At 40.0% G+C, this 21,048-nt stretch overlaps 1 protein-coding gene across 2 annotated transcripts in view; it reads right to left on the reverse strand.

The window, feature by feature from the left end:
- Window positions 1-6,183: 6,183 nt before the first annotated feature.
- Window positions 6,184-21,048, reverse strand: part of THADA (THADA armadillo repeat containing) — a 114,792-nt gene continuing 99,927 nt past the window's right edge. For both annotated transcript variants that reach the window (XM_070734533.1, XM_070734532.1), the window contains 4 exons: window positions 19,691-19,835; window positions 17,382-17,513; window positions 9,157-9,323; window positions 6,184-6,905 (listed from right to left, as the gene is read on the reverse strand). In XM_070734533.1, coding sequence (XP_070590634.1) covers window positions 6,579-6,905; window positions 9,157-9,323; window positions 17,382-17,513; window positions 19,691-19,835 — 771 coding nt within the window. In that variant the 3' untranslated portion in view covers window positions 6,184-6,578. The remainder of the gene's footprint in view (window positions 6,906-9,156; window positions 9,324-17,381; window positions 17,514-19,690; window positions 19,836-21,048) is intronic.

The raw sequence follows: 21,048 nt of genomic DNA on the forward strand, positions 1-21,048 counted from the left end.
AATAGAGCCATCATATTGCCCCCACAATCCGGGTCCTCATGCATGCTGTCAACATACAGCGGGTAGCTCCTTCTCGGCAGGAGACGGTGCTTTTAGGGGTAAACTTCATGTGAAGCCAACTTACTTTTTGCACAGTGCATCTCAGTATACAAAAAGGCTTGATATAATTGGCGCCTGGTTCCCACAAGAACGGTAATAACGCCATGTGCGCAGGAAACTCCCCTGAGGTTAACCACTGGCAAAGTACAAACGCGGGCGTACAAGCCTAGCGTGGCTGTTGCACCTGTTAAGCTAGACAGGGCAGAAAGTCGGTGGAAAAAGAAAAGCTACGGGGCACGACTTGACTGAACTGAGGTACAATCCTGAGGGATATTTCTACGAATTAAGTCATTTTAGCTCCTAAGTTAAGAAAGAAATAGATCTATGAATAGCAATCTAGTTCGGTAACTGCACCCAAGTACTTGTAACACAATTGTCTTTTACGTCATTTAATGTGGGGAAGATGGACGGTTGACGTACAAAGGAACCCAGCATAATTCAAACACTTTTCTCTCGCTGGCCCGAAGTTCGCCTCTCCTTGCACAGCTCTAAAGTTTTCAAGTAAACACCAGGACAGCGCGGGGATTTGCAGCCCCTTTCACTCACACACACACACCATGCTGGGAGGCTTGGGAGAAGGTCGCAGGGGAAACGAGGCAAATTTCAAGGTTCCTGCGACTCAAATGGGACGCCCCCTCAACTCCTCCTCCTAGCTTTGTGCCACGCGACGGGTTTTGGAAACGAATCATTTCGGGCCAACCGGCGGGGCAGGACTTCCATTGCCGCCCGCGAGCGGTGTTAAGGTTTAGATGGGCGAAGAGAGCACTCCCTTCCTCTCCGCTCGACTCGCCCTCCTTTCTGAAAAGGGGACACCCCCCCCCCCTTCTCTCTCCCTGCAACCGCCCCACAACCGTTTACTTGGCAGGCTTGGCAGCCACTCAAGGTCTTGTGATGCGATTGGCCAAGCCAGCTCTCTCTCTCTCCTTTGACACACAGCCTCAAGCTCTGCGCTCAACCCGACAAAGCCGCCGCCGCTGAGCCTGGCAAAGATCAGGAAGGCGGGGTGGGGTGACACCACGCAGCTGCGTAGCCACGTTCGGGCGCCGCTCGCTGCCGTCAAGCCCCGCCCCTTCAAGACTCGGGCGTCGGTCAAGGGAGAAGGACTGAAGCGGGGAGGATGGTCTTCCCTCTCCCCGAGTTCATTTCTCGGGTCTCTGACCCAGTCGTGAATGCGCGCCGGCTGCCAGTGGGAACCAGTGCTTGTTTATCAGACAAAGGGATAAAAAATGGTAGCTTTGAAACGGGAGGAGCAGCGCTGGGGAAGATTTGCACTGAGTTAAAAGACTTAATTTCTTGCAGTTTGTTTTTTTCCCCCAAGCGCAAACCCGCTAAGAACGGCGAACTCCTGGATCAGTCTATCCTGCCGTGCCTTATAGGAGCTGTTGTTCATACACCCCCACCCCTGCGTCGTCGTGATTCTTTTAACGTCAGTGAAAGCAAAGCGCCCCTTCTTGCAGGAAAAGCAACATCCATCTTTTCAATTCTCACCTCGTTGTATAGTTAGATTATATCATAAACGAATATATGCTGCTCAAAAAAATAAAGGGAACACTCAAAAAACACATCCCAGATCTGAATGAATGAAATATTCTCACTGAATACTTTGTTCTGTACAAAGTTGAACCTGCACAACAGCAGGTGAAATTGATTGTCAGTGTTGCTTCCTAAGTACTGTAGTTTGATTTCACCGAAGTTTGATTTACTTGGATATTGTATTGTTTCAGTGTTCCCTTTTAATTTTTTTGAGCAGTGTATATATTTATATAGAAACTAAACATAGTTCGACTAGCCGGAAGGAATATAACGGCTTACTCTCCTTTACCACCACCTCCTTTCTACCCTCGATCGGGCTGATCAGTGCAGAGCCTCATAGCACGAAAGTCCTGCTTTTTTTACTAAATGGCGGATGGGCGGGCTGCTGCTATCAGTAAGGGGAAACCACCCCCACCCCGTCCGTTTAGACCGTTCGTTTTGGAGACTAAAGGGCCAGTCCCTCGAAATCCAGGGTTTCTCTTGGATCTGGGCTTGGCACCTTCGCCTCTCCTACCGCGAACATTTAGGTGCCCGGCTTCCTTCCCGCCTCGCCCCGGTCCTCTCCCGGCTTGGGATCTCCCTTCGGCCAAGCAGGCGCTACCCAATCGAGAGAGAGGAGAGGGCGCCTTTCAAGTAACTCCCGCGGCTTAAACGGCTGCGCAACGAAATGTCCTCCGAGCCGTCTCTGAGGCGAGTGAAAGGTCAGCCTCGGAAAGCTACGCTAGCCGAAGGGCGAGCCGTCCCCAGCGGGCGGCCACTAAAGCGCGGCAAGTGTTGGAAGGGGAAAAAGAAAAAAAAAGAGCCCGAGTTAACCTTTGAGCCAAACGCCTGGGCAGTTGGCGGGCGGAGGCTTCGGAATCGCACGCTGCTAACGAGCTGTGGACGTGACAGCTTCGCGCACGGACGAGTAGTAGTAGTTACGGAAGGTGGGGCTGCCCCCTAGTGCTTCCATCCGGTAAAGTGGAAAGCAAGCTTCCTAAATCGAGGAAGTGACGGCTCTTTCATCCAAGGTTTGCAAAACAGCAGAAATGAGAATATCTCCCCGTGTTTAAAATACACTGCTCAAAAAAATAAAGGGGACACTGAAACAACACACTATAACTCCAAGTCAATCAAACTTCGGTGAAATTGAACTGTCCACTTAGGAAGCAACACTGATTGACAATTCCACATGTTGTCAGCACATTAAACTTTGTACATTAAGTAGAGGCGTTCTTAAGTAGAGATATTACTGAACTTTAGTACAGTGATACCTCTACTTAAGAACTTTTCTAGATAAGAACCGGGTGTTCGAGATTTTTTTGCCTCTACTTAAGAATCATTTTCTACTTAAGAACCCGAGCCCGGAAAAATTTCCCAGGAAATTTGAGAGCCGCACGAAGCCCCGGCCAGTTTCATGCCATTCTCCCTTTAATCTTGGCCATCTGGGCTGTCAGAGGAGCCTTTCCGTGGTGCTTAAGGAGGCTTTGGCAGCCCAGAGCAAACGAAGCATTTTTCTTTCTCTGGGCACTTGGAAAGGGAATAAACCTCTGACAGCGCCCAGAGAAAAGAAACGCTCCCTTCGCTCTGGGAAGCCAAGGAGTCACCACAGCAAAGGAAAGGCGACGGCTACAAAGTGAGCAAGAGGAGAGGGGAGCCCTTCAGCATGGGAAGGAAGAGGCAGCAGCTAGCAGCAGTAGCAGCCAGTGTATAGGAGGGCAATGTATGGAAGGCAGCCTCGCGTCGGGTGTACTGGAGGTGCATGCTCCTCACCCCCTTTTTTTTAAGCCTTAAAGTTCTGGATTTTTTTGATTCCCCTCCCCTCACCTTCTTCCTTCGGCAGCGACTGTCCTCCTCTTCCTCCTCCCACCCAAATTCCGAGCTTTTATTTCTTTCCTAATGGGTTTGCACGCATTATTTGCTTTTACATTGATTCCTATGGGAAAAATTGCTTCTACTTAAGAACGTTTCTACTTAAGAACCTGGTCATGGAACAAATTAAATTCTTAAGTAGAGGTACCACTGTATTCATTGAGAATATTTCATTCATTCAGATCTAGGATGTGTTATTTGCGTGTTCCCTTTATTTTTTTGAGCAGTATAATTCTTTTCATTTTCTTGTAATAACACTGCAGCAGTTTTATTTTCTGTACCCACTTAGTGGTTATTCAACCGCAGTCCTTTGTTGTCTACTTTTATTTATTTGTTTGGTCAAGTATATATTGGTGGTATACAAAGATATAACAATATTTATATACATGATACTAGCAAGAGAGAAACATTAGGACAGGGGACGGAAGGCACACCGGTGCACTTATGCACGGCCCTTACTGACCTGTTAAGAATCGGGAGAGGTCAACCGTGGATAGTCTAAGGGTAAAGTTTTGGGGGTTAGGTGATGATACTACAAAGTCAGGTAGTGAGTTCCATGCATCAACTACTCAGTTACTAAAGTCGTATTTCTTGCAGTTGAGTTTAGAGTGGTTTACTTTAAGTTTATCTGTTGTGTGCTCATGTGTTGTTGTGGTTGAAGCTGAAGTTGTCGTTGACAGAAAGGACATAGTAGCAGATGACTTTATGGGCTATGCTTAGGTCTGTTTGACCTAAAAGGTTATGGAACTCAGCTGCATGCAATATACTTTATAAAATTATTCTTAACCCTGCTGTTGTGTTCGCATTTACTATACACTTGTACTGGTTTGGATGTAACAAAATGTAACAATCAGCATGTGGCAAAAAGTAAACAAAAAACCCCACACACTCATAGTAAGAACCCCTCAAATAAGGAAAAGTCAATTAATCACAAGTTTCAGATCCACATGGAAAATAATCTTCAGGGTCTCAAATTTCATTTCAGGTCATATAGACCCAAGCATAAAAACAAGGTTAAAAAGGGTTTTCCTAAAACATTTATTAAATCTATTTATCATATTTTTTGTGGATCTGGGGAGACAAAATAATTACATTCAAAGTTGTTAATTCTTATTAGGGAATGCCCCCTTCCCTTTTCAGTTTTAAGAATTGCAGCGAATAGACCTATAATCAACACTTGAACAACTGATATGGAAGATAAGACATTCTGAATAAATACTTCACACAGAAACCACTGAATAGACTTTTGTTCTTTTACAGCTGTTGTTTAAGGTTTAAAGGTTGAAAAGTTATACAGTAACTCATAGTATGATGAAATGCATATAGAATTGTGTACAATTATTTGCTATTCATAAACTAAAAGGATATTAGATGGTTTAAAACATACTTTAAATCCAGTGATAAGGATGGTTCTTAACATTATTTTTGTTTACTAATTAACCAAGACTTGAAGTTGCTAATGCTACTTAGGTTTGAACCATTGTGCTGTTTCCTGCTTTGTCAATATCTGCAATGCCAAGTGCATGCAGGGATTGCCAATTATATAAAAGTTTAAAGCTTAGAAAATTTACATTCAAGGAATCAAAGTTACATAAGTTAAATGTAATTGAAAAGTGTATGGTATCTGACAATGACTCACTATCTTTTAAATCCTATAAAAAAATCTGTGAATATACTTGGTTTCCCTTTTATTTTGTCTAAGCATATTTAATACAATATCTTTCCTTTTACTCCGATCATTGGAAACCAGCTGGAGATACTTGTTGTTAAACATAGTTAGAAAAGTCTGTAGGTCCATTACTCAAATGAGAACTAACTCTTAGGAAAATAGTACTGATGATTCAGATACGGCTATGAAGACTTGTTTTTGCCAGCAGGCCTGGGAAATCGAGTGGGATGGAGACTATCGAATGTCTTATTTAACTATGTGATGTCACGGGATGTATTGTTGTTGTTTTTTGATTCTGTGTTTTTATTGTTTGTAAGCTGCCTATAGTTGCTGTGAGCGAGTAAGTGGCTATATATTTTTTAAAATAAACAAATCTGTTTTCCACAAACCTGATTTATTAGCCATGATGTTGTGAGTCAGAAGAGTGTATGTGTAAAACAGTTGTTCAGTTTCATATTACTCCACTGAAGATGCATTAACTCGCATAATATTCCAGTTTTCCAGTATTATCTTGAACCTGAGGAAACAACTTCAAGTCTAGTCTATGGCTGTGTGGCAAAACAGTATTATAGCACCACCTAGTGGCCTATTTCAAGTATTTATATAAAACAAAATGCAGAAAGTTGTCATGTAGAAATGTCAATAATTTTTAAACAATCTAAAAAGAGTAAAGAACATTTTCAAAGTGAAGCTTGGGTTATTCTCTAAAGAAACCTTCTAACGCATACAGTTCCCGAAAAAGGGAAACATTAGTCTGCAAAGCAAACTGCTATAATAAATTAGAGCTGAATTATTCTGCAAAGTATGAAATTTACTAATTAATTGATTAAGAAAAACATAAAGTTATATTTTGAGAACTATAGGTGACTAGCATCCCTATGTTATGGTATATCATTCTAATACACCATTGCTTATATTCAGGTGGATGAAAATAAAGCATATTTGTCACTCTGTAATTATACCCACAAACACAAATCAATCTTAAAAATCAATCGTGATTAAAAACAAGTTTTAAAAAACCCTTAGTCTGCTTTGATACTGATAACATTCAGCTTTATTTTAGGATTCTTTTACAGCTCTGATGCAATTGTTAGTGCATAGACTGTGGTATACAATTAAAAGAAGTAATGCAATCTGACATATTTCTACACATAAAAAACAGGAAGAACAACTTAAAGAATAAAATCAGTTTCACAGGTGGCCAGCATCTGTGCAAAGTTAAATCATTTCACTCCTTGCAATAGCTATGAATATTTTCTTGCCCAAAATGAAAATTACATATTTTCACAAAATGTTTCCTTTCTGTTAATTTGAATGAAGACTTCAGAGGATTTATGTACAAGAAATATCTAACATTTCTACATAAAGTTCTTTCTATTTCTTTGACACAAAAATAACGTCGTCCAGTCTGTGTTTCAGATTTTTCCTAACTTTTGCAAATACCATTTCCAACTTCAAGCAAACTTAATATCTTAAGGCAAAGTGATATTCTTTCGTTCTGAATAGCCAACTTTGTAAATTCTACGGACTGAGAAAATTCTGGAGTTGGAGGCATTTCTTTAAGAAGCTGTGTCACAAGTTGGGCCTGATCAGATGCTAATCTTGCCAACAGATAGAGCTTTCTTTGCTCACATGAACTAACATGAGTCACTGGTATCAGCAGAAGGAGATGTTTACTGAGCTGACGTACCTCCGTTAACTTCTCAGCCCAAAAATTTGTTTGTCCTTTGTCAAATAGGTAGTCATTTCCCATCTTCAAGAAAAGAAAAAGAAAGTTTACAATTGCCTAGATCAAATAAACATGCAAGAATGAATGTCCATGATATATAAAGAAACAAAACAATGCTGCATGTACAGTACAATCAGTTTGTACATGTACACACTTTAGTCGAATCAATATAATTCACATCACGTTTGAACAACAGAATAACATCAAGCACCCTATTGTTCATGAAACCCAGAAAAGAATGATACCCATTTCTTGCCCTTATGAGCAACCACAGGGATTTTCTTTGTTTCCTTCCTTCCCTCCCCTACTATTCAGCCTGGCTGTCGCTCATCAAAGTAAGTAATTTACAGATTTTGCCAATCTTTTCCAGGCATGCAGTAAACTTAGCATATGAGGTGATTAAATGAATTAAAAATTGGAGAGCAGAGGTGGAGTTTAGTTTCAGCACCTAATGTGTGTGTATGGAGGGGGGGAGTTGTCAACCAATCCGAGGTTTGGAGAAAAAAAAGGCTTTCTAGATAGGGAGGGGGTGTTAAGGAAGGGAAAGTTTTTGGAAAACTCATCCTGAAACTTCCACCTTTGCATGTAGGTAAGCTACCTTCCCCAAAGCCTAACAAGAGCCAGGAAAGGCTTGCAGTTTTCAGATAGACTCTGATTGGGGCAGAGGCCTCTCCAGCATAGGAACACAGTGCTGGCCCTAATCTAGCTGGGCCCTTCTTCCTGCTAGACTGGTTTGGTTTTGCAAGCCTTTTTGCTGCTTATCTGTCTCCTTTATGGACTGAGTTGGGTGGCAGGCCCCACTTCTCCCCCAATGAGGTATCCTATGCTCATTTAAGGACCTATGCATTTAATTAATAGTGGCATCAGGGAAAGCAGGGGCTGGGGTCATTAAGCAAGGTTCTCTGATTTATAGGTTGTCACCACTTGTGTCCATAATGAGCAAGCTTCATTATGGTCATAGATCAAGGACTACTTTTGCATTCCTATAAACATATCAGAGTCATTGCAAAACCTAAAGCTACCAGCATTTATTTATTTATTTTGCTTAGTGTTATTGATGTAGTGGATTTGTAAAAACCCAGTTAATTAAAAAAAAATCTCTGGATTTTGACCAAACGTATTGAATATGACATACATACCCCTACTGAGTTAGTTTAATCCAATATCATTTGAAAAATCAGAATAGAAGAATCATCAACAGTTTAAGATTATAAACTTTGATTATCCAAATTTGGGTGCTAATTAAATTCATAGGTGAATTTACTATGGTAAATAGGTGAAATTACTAATTAACATTGTACAATGCTAATGATGAAAATGAATAAAGTTGTCATTGTTAATGATTCTAAACTGCTTTCAATGACAACTTAATTCTAAACCGCCTTCGTATTTTAAAATAACATATCTTGAATAATTTAGCCTAAATTTGATAAAACATCTGTGAACTACAGTGATCCCTCGAGTTTCGCGATCTCGATCTTTGCGAAACGCTATATCGCGATTTTTCCACCCGATGACGTCACTCCCTTCCTTTCTCATCTTTCTTTCTCTCTCTCTTTCTCTATCTTGCTTCTTCCTCTCTCACACTCTCTTCCTCCCACTCTCATCTCTTTCTTTCCTTCTCTCTCTTTCTCTATCTCTCCCCCTCTTGCTCTCGAGCGGCGGGCAGCACCCAGGGAAGGTTCCTTCGGCCGCCCAGCAGCTGATCTGCTCGGCAGCGCAGTAGCAGCGAGGAGCCGAAGATGGGGTTTCCCCTTTGCGTGGGCAACGGGGAAACCCCATCTTCGGCTCCTCGCTGCTACTGTGCTGCCGAGCAGATCAGCTGCGGCGGGCGGACAAGCGGACAAGCGGCGGAAAAGCGGCGGCCGGAAAAGCGGCGGCCGGAAAAGCGGTGGACAAGCAGCAGAAAAGCGGCGGGCGGACAAGCGGACAAGCGGCGGGCGGAAAAGCGGCGGGCGGACAAGCGGAAAAGCGGCGGACAAGCGGCGGGCGGAAAAGCGGCGGAAAAGCGGCGGCCGGACAAGCGGACAAGGGGCGGACAAGTGGGCAGGCAGGCGGCTCCTCAGCTGCTGGGTCTTCCCAGGTGCGGAAGTAAAAACACCATCTGCGCATGCGCGGCCATGGAAAAAGGGGCGCGCATGCGCAGATGGTGTTTTTACTTCCGCACCACTACATCCCGAAAAATCGATTATCGCGAGGGGTCTTGGAACGGAACCCTCGCGATAATAGAGGGATCACTGTATACAGTACAGAAATACTTGGTTGCCAGACTTACCACCATTGTAGATTTTAGATCTTTCAAGTCATCATCGTTTAGCAGCCACTCCAATAAGACTAAGACTCCAGCACCCGTCTGTCCCCAGAGCTGTAGCAGTTCACAAAGTAAGGAGAATGCTAAATCCAAAGCTAAGGCTGCATTTACCACATGGAAATCAAGTTCTCCTGAGGGAAATTAAAGATAAATTGTGAACTGTATGTTTTTTAAATAGTACAGTATAATTATTAAAATGCAAATGCAATAGACAATTTCACAAGTCTTAAAAGTTGCCAAGGTCAGATAACCCTGGCTTATATCATTAACATTTCCATAACATGTTTGTATCCAACTGATAAATGTCTGACTACCTACCTTGGCTCTTTTTATTATGTGAAGTCAATCCACGCAAATGTTGGTATTGTTTACAATACACCATCTGAATGCTAACTATATACATTATTATTATTTTTATTATTTTATTATTATTTATTAGATTTGTATGCCGCCCCTCTCCGTAGACTCGGGCCGGCATACATACATACATCTCAGAATTCATAGGTTAAAAATGCATGATCTATTTATCTATTTAACCTGGGGAATCAATTTCCTTCTTTGCATTAAATTTCCTGAACCCTTCAGAAATTGTGTACTCCCTGCATGCAATAGTGCTGTTTGTTTGCATAATCAGTGAAAAACCTAAGTTGTCATCTACACAGAGACATAAATTCAAAACAGGTAAAAAGGGGGGGGGGGAGTACCATTAAAATGTGTAATAGATTATTCAATATAATTATAAAATGTCCTCCTCATGTTTTCAAAATTGTAAAGAGTATGAAATCTCTTTACAATCCCAAGGAGGCAGTAGTGAGATCTACTTACGTTCCTTACCGGTTTGGAAGCGCACATTCTATGCCTACACCACTGTCACATGTGTATTTTCACCCTCTGCGCATGCAGAGAGGGTTAAAAAAGAGAAAATGATGATGTCTGGGCAGGTGGGCAAAGCCTCACGCTGCTGCCACTACTGGTTCTCCAAACTACAGGCGCCCGCTGTTACCAGTATGGCTGTACCGGGCCGAACCAGTAGCATTTCACTAGGACTGAAATTCAACAGGTTCCGATAGGTTCTGGAGAACTGGTAGCAGAAATTTTGAGAAGTTTGGAGAACCGGCAAATACCACCTCTGGCTGGCCCCAGAATGGGGAGGGAATGAACATTTTGCAATATTCTTCCTCTGCCATGCCCACCAGGTCACACCACAACCAACAAGTCATGCCCAGAGAACTGTAGTAAAAAAAAAATGATTTCACCACTGCATTTCACCCCTGCTTGAAGGTACATTTTGCTTCTGTAACCAGGAATTGCTGTAACCAGCATGCAATTGTATCATAGACCAGTGTTTTTCAACCAGTGTGCTGCGTCACACTAGTGTGCCTTGAGACATGCTCAGGTGTGCCATGGGGAAATTAAACATGGGTCCCCAAACTACGGCCTGCATGCTGGATATGGCCCGCAGAGGCCATTTATCCAGCCCGCTGCCAGACACCTCCATCCAAATATAAACATTCCCCTCACAATCCCTCCAGCTATCAGCGACAGGAAGAGTGGAGGCACAGGGAACACTCACTGACCAATCACCTTCTAGGATTTATCCCGACCACTAGTGATGAACCAATAGCAGGCTGCCTCTCATCCACACCCAGGAAGGTCCCCGCTCGGGCTGCCGTGCACTTGTCATTGTGTGGCCGCGGCGAGTAGTTGAAGTTGCTACTCCTCCCCATGGTCCTGATTTCTAATCTTGGTCAGGATTGGAGGTAAATGTTGCCACCACTAGATGAAGCATCAGCTGGTTATGTCTATCCTGATGGTGTATATAGATATTTGACTTTTTTCTTTTTATAAGAGGCCCCCACAGACTATATGTATAATATGTACTGTGTTAGAGTGTCATTTTGTGTCATTTTGGTTGGTGGTGTGCCCCAGGATTTTGTAAATGTAAAAAATGTGCCGTGGCTCAAAAAAGGTTGAAAACCACGGTCATAGACAGTGTAAGAACATACATTTTATGCTTACTAATATTAAAGATTATTACCGTATTCTTTTAAAATATTTTAAGTTTCAGGACAAGTGCTTTTTTTAAAAGATAGGAACTAATGTGTTCTGAGTCATTCTTTTTAATCCATTTACTGTGCATCTAGCCTCCCACACGTACTCATTTACAAGAAGGCCTTTAATGTACCAGATATAAATATTTCTCTTGTACACTATTGTACACAGATTTTTTTTTCTGTGACTGGTTATATATAAACATTAAAATACACAACCTGTAGTGCTATGAATGGGTATTATTAATGAAAAGAAAAACATTCTATATGGCAGATAAACTTTTGTTTGAATACTAAATTGAACTTAATGCAAAGGACAGTGTTCAGTGCTGATATTCTAAATTTAATGCAAGTATAAAATTAAAATTAAATTGTGAGCCGCCCTGAGTCGGCAGAGAAAGGCGGCATACAAATCTAATAAATGAATAAATTGAAATACAGTACTGTAATTTCTCCAAGTCTAGTTAGTTGTTCCATTATTTAAAAACCCTACTGAATTTGATGGTGAGAGGATAAAATATTTCCTCATTGAGATCTGGGGTCAGTAATCTAAGTAGCCTAAGCAGATTCAACATAAAGTTGTGCTGTGATTTAATTATGCAAGTTGGTGTCTGGAACCCAAGTTCAGGAAAGGAAAATTCTTCTTCTACGGCCTTCTCTTTATATAAATGAAAGTAATTGCTATTAACAAGTATTTAAGACTATCCAAGTTATCTAGAGTAGAATCTTACTAGATTCAAAACCTACAACTGATATTTTCAGTACTTGCACCATTATAGACATCTTAGGCATTTCACCATTTTCACTAACTCGCTGTTTTATGCTTTCCCAGAAATCTTGCTTACCAATGCTGTCCTCATTATAATAAAGTTTTCTGAGAAGCAATCAGCAACTTAGTTCTTTTCTTGAATGGCCCTGTTACTCATTACACTAAAGTCAGCAAAAAGTTCCAGACGATATGCTAAGGATATTTATCAGACACTTCTTTTATAACAGTATATAAAGTCTGCCTAGTTAGCAGAAGAAGAAAAATATTTCTTATATGTTTGACTAGCTGTTAAAATATTTATTAAATTTCACTAGAATGGAATTTCTTCAGATCATGTTTGTTCAACTTGATTCCTTCTGAAGTGTTCATTGAAAATTACATCAGAAGGAAGTACTTTACTATGGTTTGCTAATTCAAAGAAATGTTGAGCAACAATAATGTTTAAACGAAAAGAATACTGGAAAATACATAGGTCAAGAATTTAGTTATGCTCTTTAAGTGTGACTAAAAATATCAATGCAGATTTTCCAATCCTTGCTTTCATTTGTCCTCAGACTTTCTTATCTGAAGTACTCAACAGATCTTTTAACACGCCAATGTGACTTGACAACTATTTGTATTTTTATTTATTTATTTTTGTCAAGTACATATTGGTAATATACATAGATATAACATTGTTTATATACGTAAGATGGGTACTGATAAGAGGGAAGATTAGGACAGGGACAGTAGGCATGCTGGTGCGCTTATGCGTGCCCCTTATTGACTTCTTGGGAATCGGGTGAGGTCAACAGTGGTAAAGTTTTGGGGGTTAGGTGACAAAATCAGAGAGTCAGGTAGTGAGTTCCAGGCATTAACCACTCTTTCGCTAAAGTCGTATTTTCTACAGTTAAGTTTGGAGCAGTTCAGTTTGAGTTTGTATCTGTTATGTGCTCGTGTATTGTTGTTGATGAAGCTGAAAAAGTCATTGACAGGAAGGACGTTGTAGCAGATAATTTTATGAGCTATGCTTATGCTGAGGGTGACACAGTTCTAAGCTTTCTAAGCCCAGGATTCGACTCTGCTTGCGCATACTATTACGAGTAGAGGAGTGGAGGGCTCTTCTCATAAAGTTTCTCTGGATGCTTTCTAATGTATTTACAGGTACTGTATGTCTGATATGCGGTGTGGGTTCCAGACAGATGAGCTGTATTCAAAGATTGATCTAGCGCAGTGTTTTTCAACCAGTGTGCCGTGGCACACTAGTGTGCCGCAAGACATGGTCAGGTGTGCCGCGAAGCTCAGAGAGAAAGAAAGCAAGAGAGAAAGAAAGCAAGAGAGAGAGAGAAAGAAAGCAAGAGAGAAAGAGCGAGAGAGCGAGAAAAAGAACTAAAGAGAAAGAAAGCAATAGAGAGAGAAAGAACAAGAGAAAGAAAAAGAGAGGGAGAAAAAGAGAAAGAAAGCAAGAGAGAGAAAGAGAGGGAGGGAAGGAGAGAGAGAAAGACATAGAGGGACATAGGGAGGGAGAAAGAGAGCAAAAAAGAGAGGAAGGAAGAGAAAGAGGAAGGAAGGGAGAGAAAGAGGGAGGAAGGAAGAAATAGAGCGAAGGGGAGGAAGAGAGAGAATTTTTTTCTTCAAACTTTTTTTAGCCACCCCCCCCTCCCGCTCAATGTGCCCCAGGGTTTCGTAAATGTAAAAAATGTGCCGCGGCTCAAAAAAGGTTGAAAATCACTGATCTAGCGAATATTTTGTATGGTCTGGTTAGTAGTGTGATATTACCAGGAAAAATCTACATAAGATTAGGTTAACAACTCTTGAAGCCTGTTTGGTGATGTTGTTGAAGTGGGCTTTGGCACATAGGTCATTTGATATGAATATTCCAAGGTACTCTGACAGTGAGGTAGTCTGCAAGGTCTTGTCTATTCAGCTTAAATTTGGTGTTCTGATTCTTTTTACCAATGTGTAGGACAGAGAATTTGTTGGTTTAGATTTGGAGTTGCCAGATATTTGACCATTCTGACACAAAGTTAAGGTCTTTTTGGAGGGTAGCAATGTTGTCGGTGGTGTTGAAGATTTTTACATCATCAGCAAAGAGAATGCAGTTGCTTGTAATGTGGTCGCAAAGGTCATTTATATAGAGTATGAAGAGCGTTGGTCCTATTATTAACAGCAAAGTAACTCACAAAAATGCTGCTTCTAATTTGGTTGAGCAGAATCTACTATTAATTCCTCAATAGTTCCTCATAGCAAGGAAAGCTTATTTGGACAAGGATACAGGTTTACTGCCCATTGGTTAACCTTTGAAATACTTATTAGGGTATTCATGACATCTTGATTAGCACTGATGATGTTAATTAATTTCTTGATTAGGATACTGTTTTCTGCTTGATTGTTTGTGATTTACACACTAATCAAAAGAGATAATTAAAAAGCTAAGGAAACAAGCCTCGGTGGTGCAGTGGTTAGAGTGCAGTACTGCAAGCTACTTCTGCTGATCACAGGCTGCCAACAGTTTGGCAAATCAAATCTCAGTAGCTCAAGGTTGACTCAGCCTTCCATTGTTCCAATGTCGGGAAAATAAGGACCCAGATTGTTGGGGGTAATATGCTTACTCTCTGTAAAGCACTGTGAAGTGGTACATAAATCTAAATGCTATGCTATTGCTAAAAAGACCATCATTCTAACTGCCCAAACCCAAATAAATAGAAATTAACCCGAAAAATCAATGTGAAAACAGTATCCAATTAAGGAACTCCTAAGAAAAAACTATATTCCCTCTAATATATAAACAGCAAACAAACTTCATAGTTATCAGCACTGATGACATTACCTAGTGGGGTAATAAAATGTCTAAAACCAAATATCCAAGCTCAGAGAACACCAAAGACTCCATAAAAACTTCTTTGGTTAATCTTCTTCTGACATCAGATTCATACCTTGATAGATTTGACCTATTAGTCTAATAATAGTTAAAGAATACAAAAGAAGAGCCCTGACTATCTTTTCCAGTTCTCTAGCTGTTAACTTATAGATCTATTTCAATCCCCCTTTTAAATTCCTATTTAGTCTTAATGTCTATTTGAGCAGAGAGATTTCACACTTACACACCCTTTGAAGTTCTAGTAAATCACTTAAAGAAAGATAGGAAAATCTCTGATGTTAGACATAGGTTCTTGAATTCATCACTGCCAACTACAGAGGATGTTATCAAGTCATGAGTTGCAAGTGTGAGTTCCATACATCTTGCTAATGCTTTTTAAAAAACTATCAAAAAAGCAACTTAATTGCAACAACTTTTTAGGTTATCATAATATTTCATCCCTGTAGCTGATGCCTGCTTATAACATATTCTTACTCTGAATAACATATCAAAAATGAGCATAGAATCTATTGCAACAGCAGGACAAGTTGTTTAGTAAAGTGGAAGAGATTTATGAATTCTCTGTACCACCTTAAATATTTTTTAATACTGTTAAGAACACGCATATTTGCATCAACTGACAAAAATATGAATCAAAAACAACAAGGAGGGGGTGGCAATTTCTACAATATTGTCACCAATAAACTCTTCTCTGGGATTTATTCACAAAAAGAACCAAGCACTGTCCATGTAACCCATGAAGAATGTTCCAAAGGATGGGGGCAACAGCAGAGAAGGCTCTCTCTTTGGATCCTACCACTTTGATTGACAGAGTCTGCAACATAATTTTCAATTTCATATTAGCAGAAAATGTCCTGTACTTCAGTGCTGTTCATGTTATTGTATGATTTCCCACATATAATAAATTAGCTTCCTCATATACATTCCATTCTTCATGACTTGCTGTAAAGTACGAACCTGCACTGGACATTGCTTATTTGAATACACTGATTGCATTGCGCTTCTCAAACTTTACTCATTATCGCCTTCTTTGTACTTTCACTAAGAATTATGCCAAATAGATTCCCAGGCTCTCTTAATGAACTAACTGACAAGGAAGGGTAAATGACATGTGAACAGTAAGCATTTCCTTTTCTTTTTCCTTAATTGGCATTATTGTTGTTAGCTTTCTCTTTCCCCACACCTAAAGTAAAACAAAGAAAAACAATACATATTCTTAAAATGATATTTTTTGTAGCATCATTATCATGGAGAATTAGACCCAGTGGCTACACCCTTTCCTCTCCCTTTGCAACTACAGTACTGCTCTTTGCAAGTGCAAAGGCCTCCACGAAGCTTTTAGTGCAAAGAAAAATTGATTGGAATCAGGCAGAGGAATCTTGTTCCTAAAGGAGTCCCTGTGGCACAAGATATTCTTGCAGTATTTCAGATGGTCTGGATGTGTCCGTGAAATTCTGGATAAGAAAGAGGCTTTGGACGTGCAGGAGGCAGTTAGAGGAGGGTGGGGGGACTAAGAGGAGGGGAAGAGGAGGGGGAGAAGATAAGGAAGCCACCCTCACCCCCAATGACTCTGGACAGTTCACAACAATCAAATAAAGGAATTACAATAAAATCAATTAAGCAAGAAAGGACTTTACATGCATGATTGACTGTCTGTAGAGGTTTTCAGTCATCCAGGTCATGGTTGTCCCAAAGGTGCTTTTAAAAAGGGAACTGGACTTTCTTTTTTGTTGAAGACATTTTACTTCTCATCGAAAAAGCTTCTTCGGTTCTAACTAACTGGTGGAGAATGGAAAGGATTTATATTCTTTGCAGTCAGCCAGTTGTTAACACTCTGAAGGTCCTTGAAACCACCTGGAATGAATCTGTCTCATATATACCTGCAAGGTATGGAATGACAATGTTGCACTGTTTGTTATTCTATTCTTCTCTGTCTGTTGCAGAAGTGTTCCTACGGGATCTTTTTGTGGATTTGATGAAGGGCCAGTTGGGAATTTTTGGCTGCTTCCTTCTGTTTTTACTCCTTCTTATTTTTTTCCTCCTTGCTGGTAAGCAAACTTACAGCCCAATGATGTAAGGTTCTGATAAATCCCAGTTTGTGTTCTAGTGGATGGTGAGAGCCAAAAGGAAAAATACTGATTTGTGTGTGGTGGTTTCCTGCTTACTTCAATATCGAGACTTCTGTCTTCTTTAATGTGTATGCAAAGTCTAGGAAGGTCAGTCTATTTTTCCTAACATCCTCCCATGTTTCCATCCACAGTATTAATGTGTTTAGTGAAGTCTTCCAGTGGTTTGACCAAGCAGCATCTATGTATCTCTACCAGTGGGTTGGTGGAGTTCCTGTGAAGGAGTTTAGTGCTCTGGTTTCTACTTCTTGCATGTAGATTGGCCACAATGGGAGACACCAATGATCAAATATAGGTATGACTGGCTGCAACCCACAAAGAAATCTAGTATTTTAACTGATGTCAGGCACATAATGATTGATTCCTGGAAAATAATTCCTTACCTGTTTTTCTAAATGTATTTTCTTGAGACAGAGCTATTCTTATGACTCCAACAGCTGTATCTCTGACGATCAGCTCTTCGCTCTGCAACAGCTGAACAACACATCTCCAAAGGAACAATGTGTCAGACAGACCTAAGTATTTGCAGAAACACATGTTAGAGCTGGATTTAAATACATGTTTATAAAGTAAATATAATTTTTAAAACCATTACATATTAAAGCTAAACAGATTTTCAGAATATCACATGTCATTTTCCCTTTTGACTTTTATCTTAATGGCCATGCAATACAAGCTATAACTGATTAAAGCCAGGCTTCTATTAAATATATCCCAATATAGGTAATCCTTGGGTTATAATGGCAATTAGGACTGGGTTTTCTATTGCAAAGTGATGGACTTGTAAATCATGATACCACATGACCTCAACATTTACCAATGGCAATCATGGAAGTTCCTGTTCCTGTTGTAATCGTAGGACCATGATGGCGAACCTATAGTACATGTGCCACAGGTGGCATGCAGAGCCATATCTGAGAGCATGCAAAGCTTTGCCCTATGTCAGCTCCAGTGTGCATATGATTTTCGGCATTCCGGAGGGCAGGGGAGGCCATTTTTACCCTACCCAGGCTTCAGGAAATCCTCCAGAGCCAGTGGATGGCGAAAAATGCCTCAAAGGGCCAACCAGAAGTACAGAGGTTTCAGTGTGGCCTGCACACATGCGGCAGGGGGGCAGCACAAGAGGGTTATGCATGCATCGCGCAGTGGGAGGGTATTGTATTATGGGTGTGGTACGTGTGGGCCCTTTTGGCACCCAAGCAAAAAAAGGTTTGCCATCACTGCTCTAGGACCATGAAAGTAATTAAACTGAAGAGGCAAGAGTCTTGGGAAAGATGCACAGAGGAATAGGTTATGCTACAGACGGGGTGGCATGGGCAGCATGTGAGTTCTGGTAAGTGTGGGTGAGTTTGGGGATGATTAGATTACTCGGGCTCCTTAGATAGAAAAAGTGGCATAACTGACTTAACTGGAGCGACTTGTAAGTATCACATATCTGCCATTTGTAACAATGTCATAACTGTAAGCCAAGTGCTCACTGCCCTGATCACAATTACTTGGACATGTTGCTAATCACAACTTCACAGATGCAAATCCCCTTTCTTCATTGCCTTATTTTTGAACCGTGGCTAAATGAATTATGTGAAGGTTTGCCTGTATTCTAAAACATTACTCTAAATCTAGAGTACAGTTTGCGGAGAGGGGCGGCATATAAATCCAATAAATCTAATCTAATCCCTCGATTTTCGCGTTCCGAGGCCACCCGCGTTCCGAGGCCACCCGCGAAAGTCGAATTTCCGCAAAGTAGAGATGTGGAAGTAAATACACTATTTTTGGCTATGAACAGTGTCACAAGCTTTCCCTTAACACTTTAAACCCCTAAATTACCATTTCCCATTCCCTTAGCAACCATTTAGATTATTACTCAAGATGTTTATTTATTAAAGTTTATTAAAAAAAATATTTATTAAAGGCGGACAAAAGTTTGGCGATGATGTATGACATCATCGGGCCGGAAAAACCGTGGTATAGGGTGGGGAAACTGCAAAGTATTTTTTTATTAATATTTTTGAAAAACCGTGGTATACACGTTTTACGAAGTTCGAACCTGCGAAAATCGAGGGAACACTGTATATGTGTAAATTTGGCATGTTTATTTATTTATCTCTGATTTTTATATCAAATCCAAAGAAATCTAAGGAGTGCACCGTAAAACATCAAGAATATCAACAATATATAAATTAATGAATAACATCAAGAATAATATCAACTCAAACACCTCTCCTTCATCCATCAAGAATGATATTAGTAGCACCATCAATCATCTCAGGTGCATAGTTTCAGCTGTCCTTTAAAAGGGTCTTTTTAAAAAAATAATTTCCTAAATATCATGAGTAAAAGCCCAGATCTTCTGTATGGTGATAAGACATTCCTGAAGGATGGAGTTTCTGCAGAAAAATCTCCACCTATGAATTTCCTCTCACTGTACTTCATATGGAATGGGAACCCTTGGCAAACGTATCTTGGGCAAACTACTATAAGTAAGCAATTGCACAAAAATTACCTTGAATCATGAAGAATTCTAACAGTGATTACCACAACCTTAAACAATAAGAAGCATCTTAATTAAGAAGTAAGCACAAACTATAAGACTTGGCTGTACAAATTTCAATGTGTGTTTTATTGTTATGTTATATTTAATGAGCATGAAAATTAAATAACTTTTGCTTATTTGGTCTGCCTAATTACTTACCCAAGGGAAGCTTCTGATTGGTCAGGAAAAATGGTGTAATGCTCACAAGAATCTCCGCAGCAGCCAATCTCCGATCTGTTTGTTGTTCATCTTCACAGTAATAACTAACTAATTCAAGCCATTGTTTTGTTTCTGATTTGAAGTCCTACAAAACAATTGGTACTGCCATTAAAACTATTGCAATAGCCATCAATATTCTGCAAAATCAGAACTTTGTGCACTGGCCAATTTCTAACCCCCAAATTAATGGTCTTGTAAATTAACTGCTAAGACCCAGCCGATGTATTGATTAAAGAACCTGGACTAGAAAAGTGTAAAGTTCTTGGTTCACCTTAACAACCAGCAGAATGATTTAAGGCCAGCCACTATCTCTCAACCCTAAGAAAAAGGCAATGGCAAACCATTTCTGAAATCCTTACCAAGAAAACTGCAGGCGATCTCTTAGAAATCACTACTAATTCAAAAGCAATATTTTTTGTAAATGCTAAGAGTTACAACATTTATACAAACATTTATTTAATATAACATTACATTATATTACAAGGAAAAATGGAAGATTATTTCAATATAGATTATAGTGTGCACAGAGATGGAAATATTCAACACTACCTGCTAAGGAGAAATGAATAGGTAAAGTTGACAGATGGTGCTGATATAAATAAATTGACTTCTTTGATTAGAGAAAAAAACATTATCTAGATTATCTGATGACTGGAAACTACTTGTAGACTTTTTGTGCAAAAATGAAAAAAATGAATTTGTGATGTATGTTTTTGATTAGATATGATACACAAAAAGTGTAATCTGATATGATTTTAGAGATAGTTTAAAATATATTTCTTCTTACAACTGTTCTGAAGAATATTAATATTAAATATTAAAGGCCACTTCTTGTATCTTTTTTCTTCCTTTTCTATTTCTCTTTAACTTTTTTTGTTTCCTTGCAATTTTTGCTTTTTATTGCCTTTTTCCATTTGCTTTACCTTATACTGTATTAATTTGTGTTAGTTTCTATCATACTGATTAAAAGTATCAATAAATATAAATATATTAGGACCTGGTGGGTTTCGGGAAGGGGTGCTACTACTCTGAACACTGACAAAACATGAAGCTGTCTGTAAAGAGTGTGCAGAAGCTCTAATTGGTTCAAAATGTAGCTGTGTGGGTAGTTAGTTATGCATGTTCTGCAGTCTGTGGGTATTGTGCTTTTGCTCTGTGAGCTGCACTGGCTGCTGGTTTGCTTCCAGGTTCAATTTAAGATGCTAATAATAACCTATAAAGTACTATAAAAAGCAGTTTACTTGAGGGATTGCCTTTCCTCCATTACATCTAATCATCCCATCAGGTCTGGCAGGAGG

Source organism: Erythrolamprus reginae, chromosome 1 (genome assembly GCF_031021105.1).
Source record: "Erythrolamprus reginae isolate rEryReg1 chromosome 1, rEryReg1.hap1, whole genome shotgun sequence".
Taxonomy (NCBI): domain Eukaryota; kingdom Metazoa; phylum Chordata; class Lepidosauria; order Squamata; family Dipsadidae; genus Erythrolamprus; species Erythrolamprus reginae.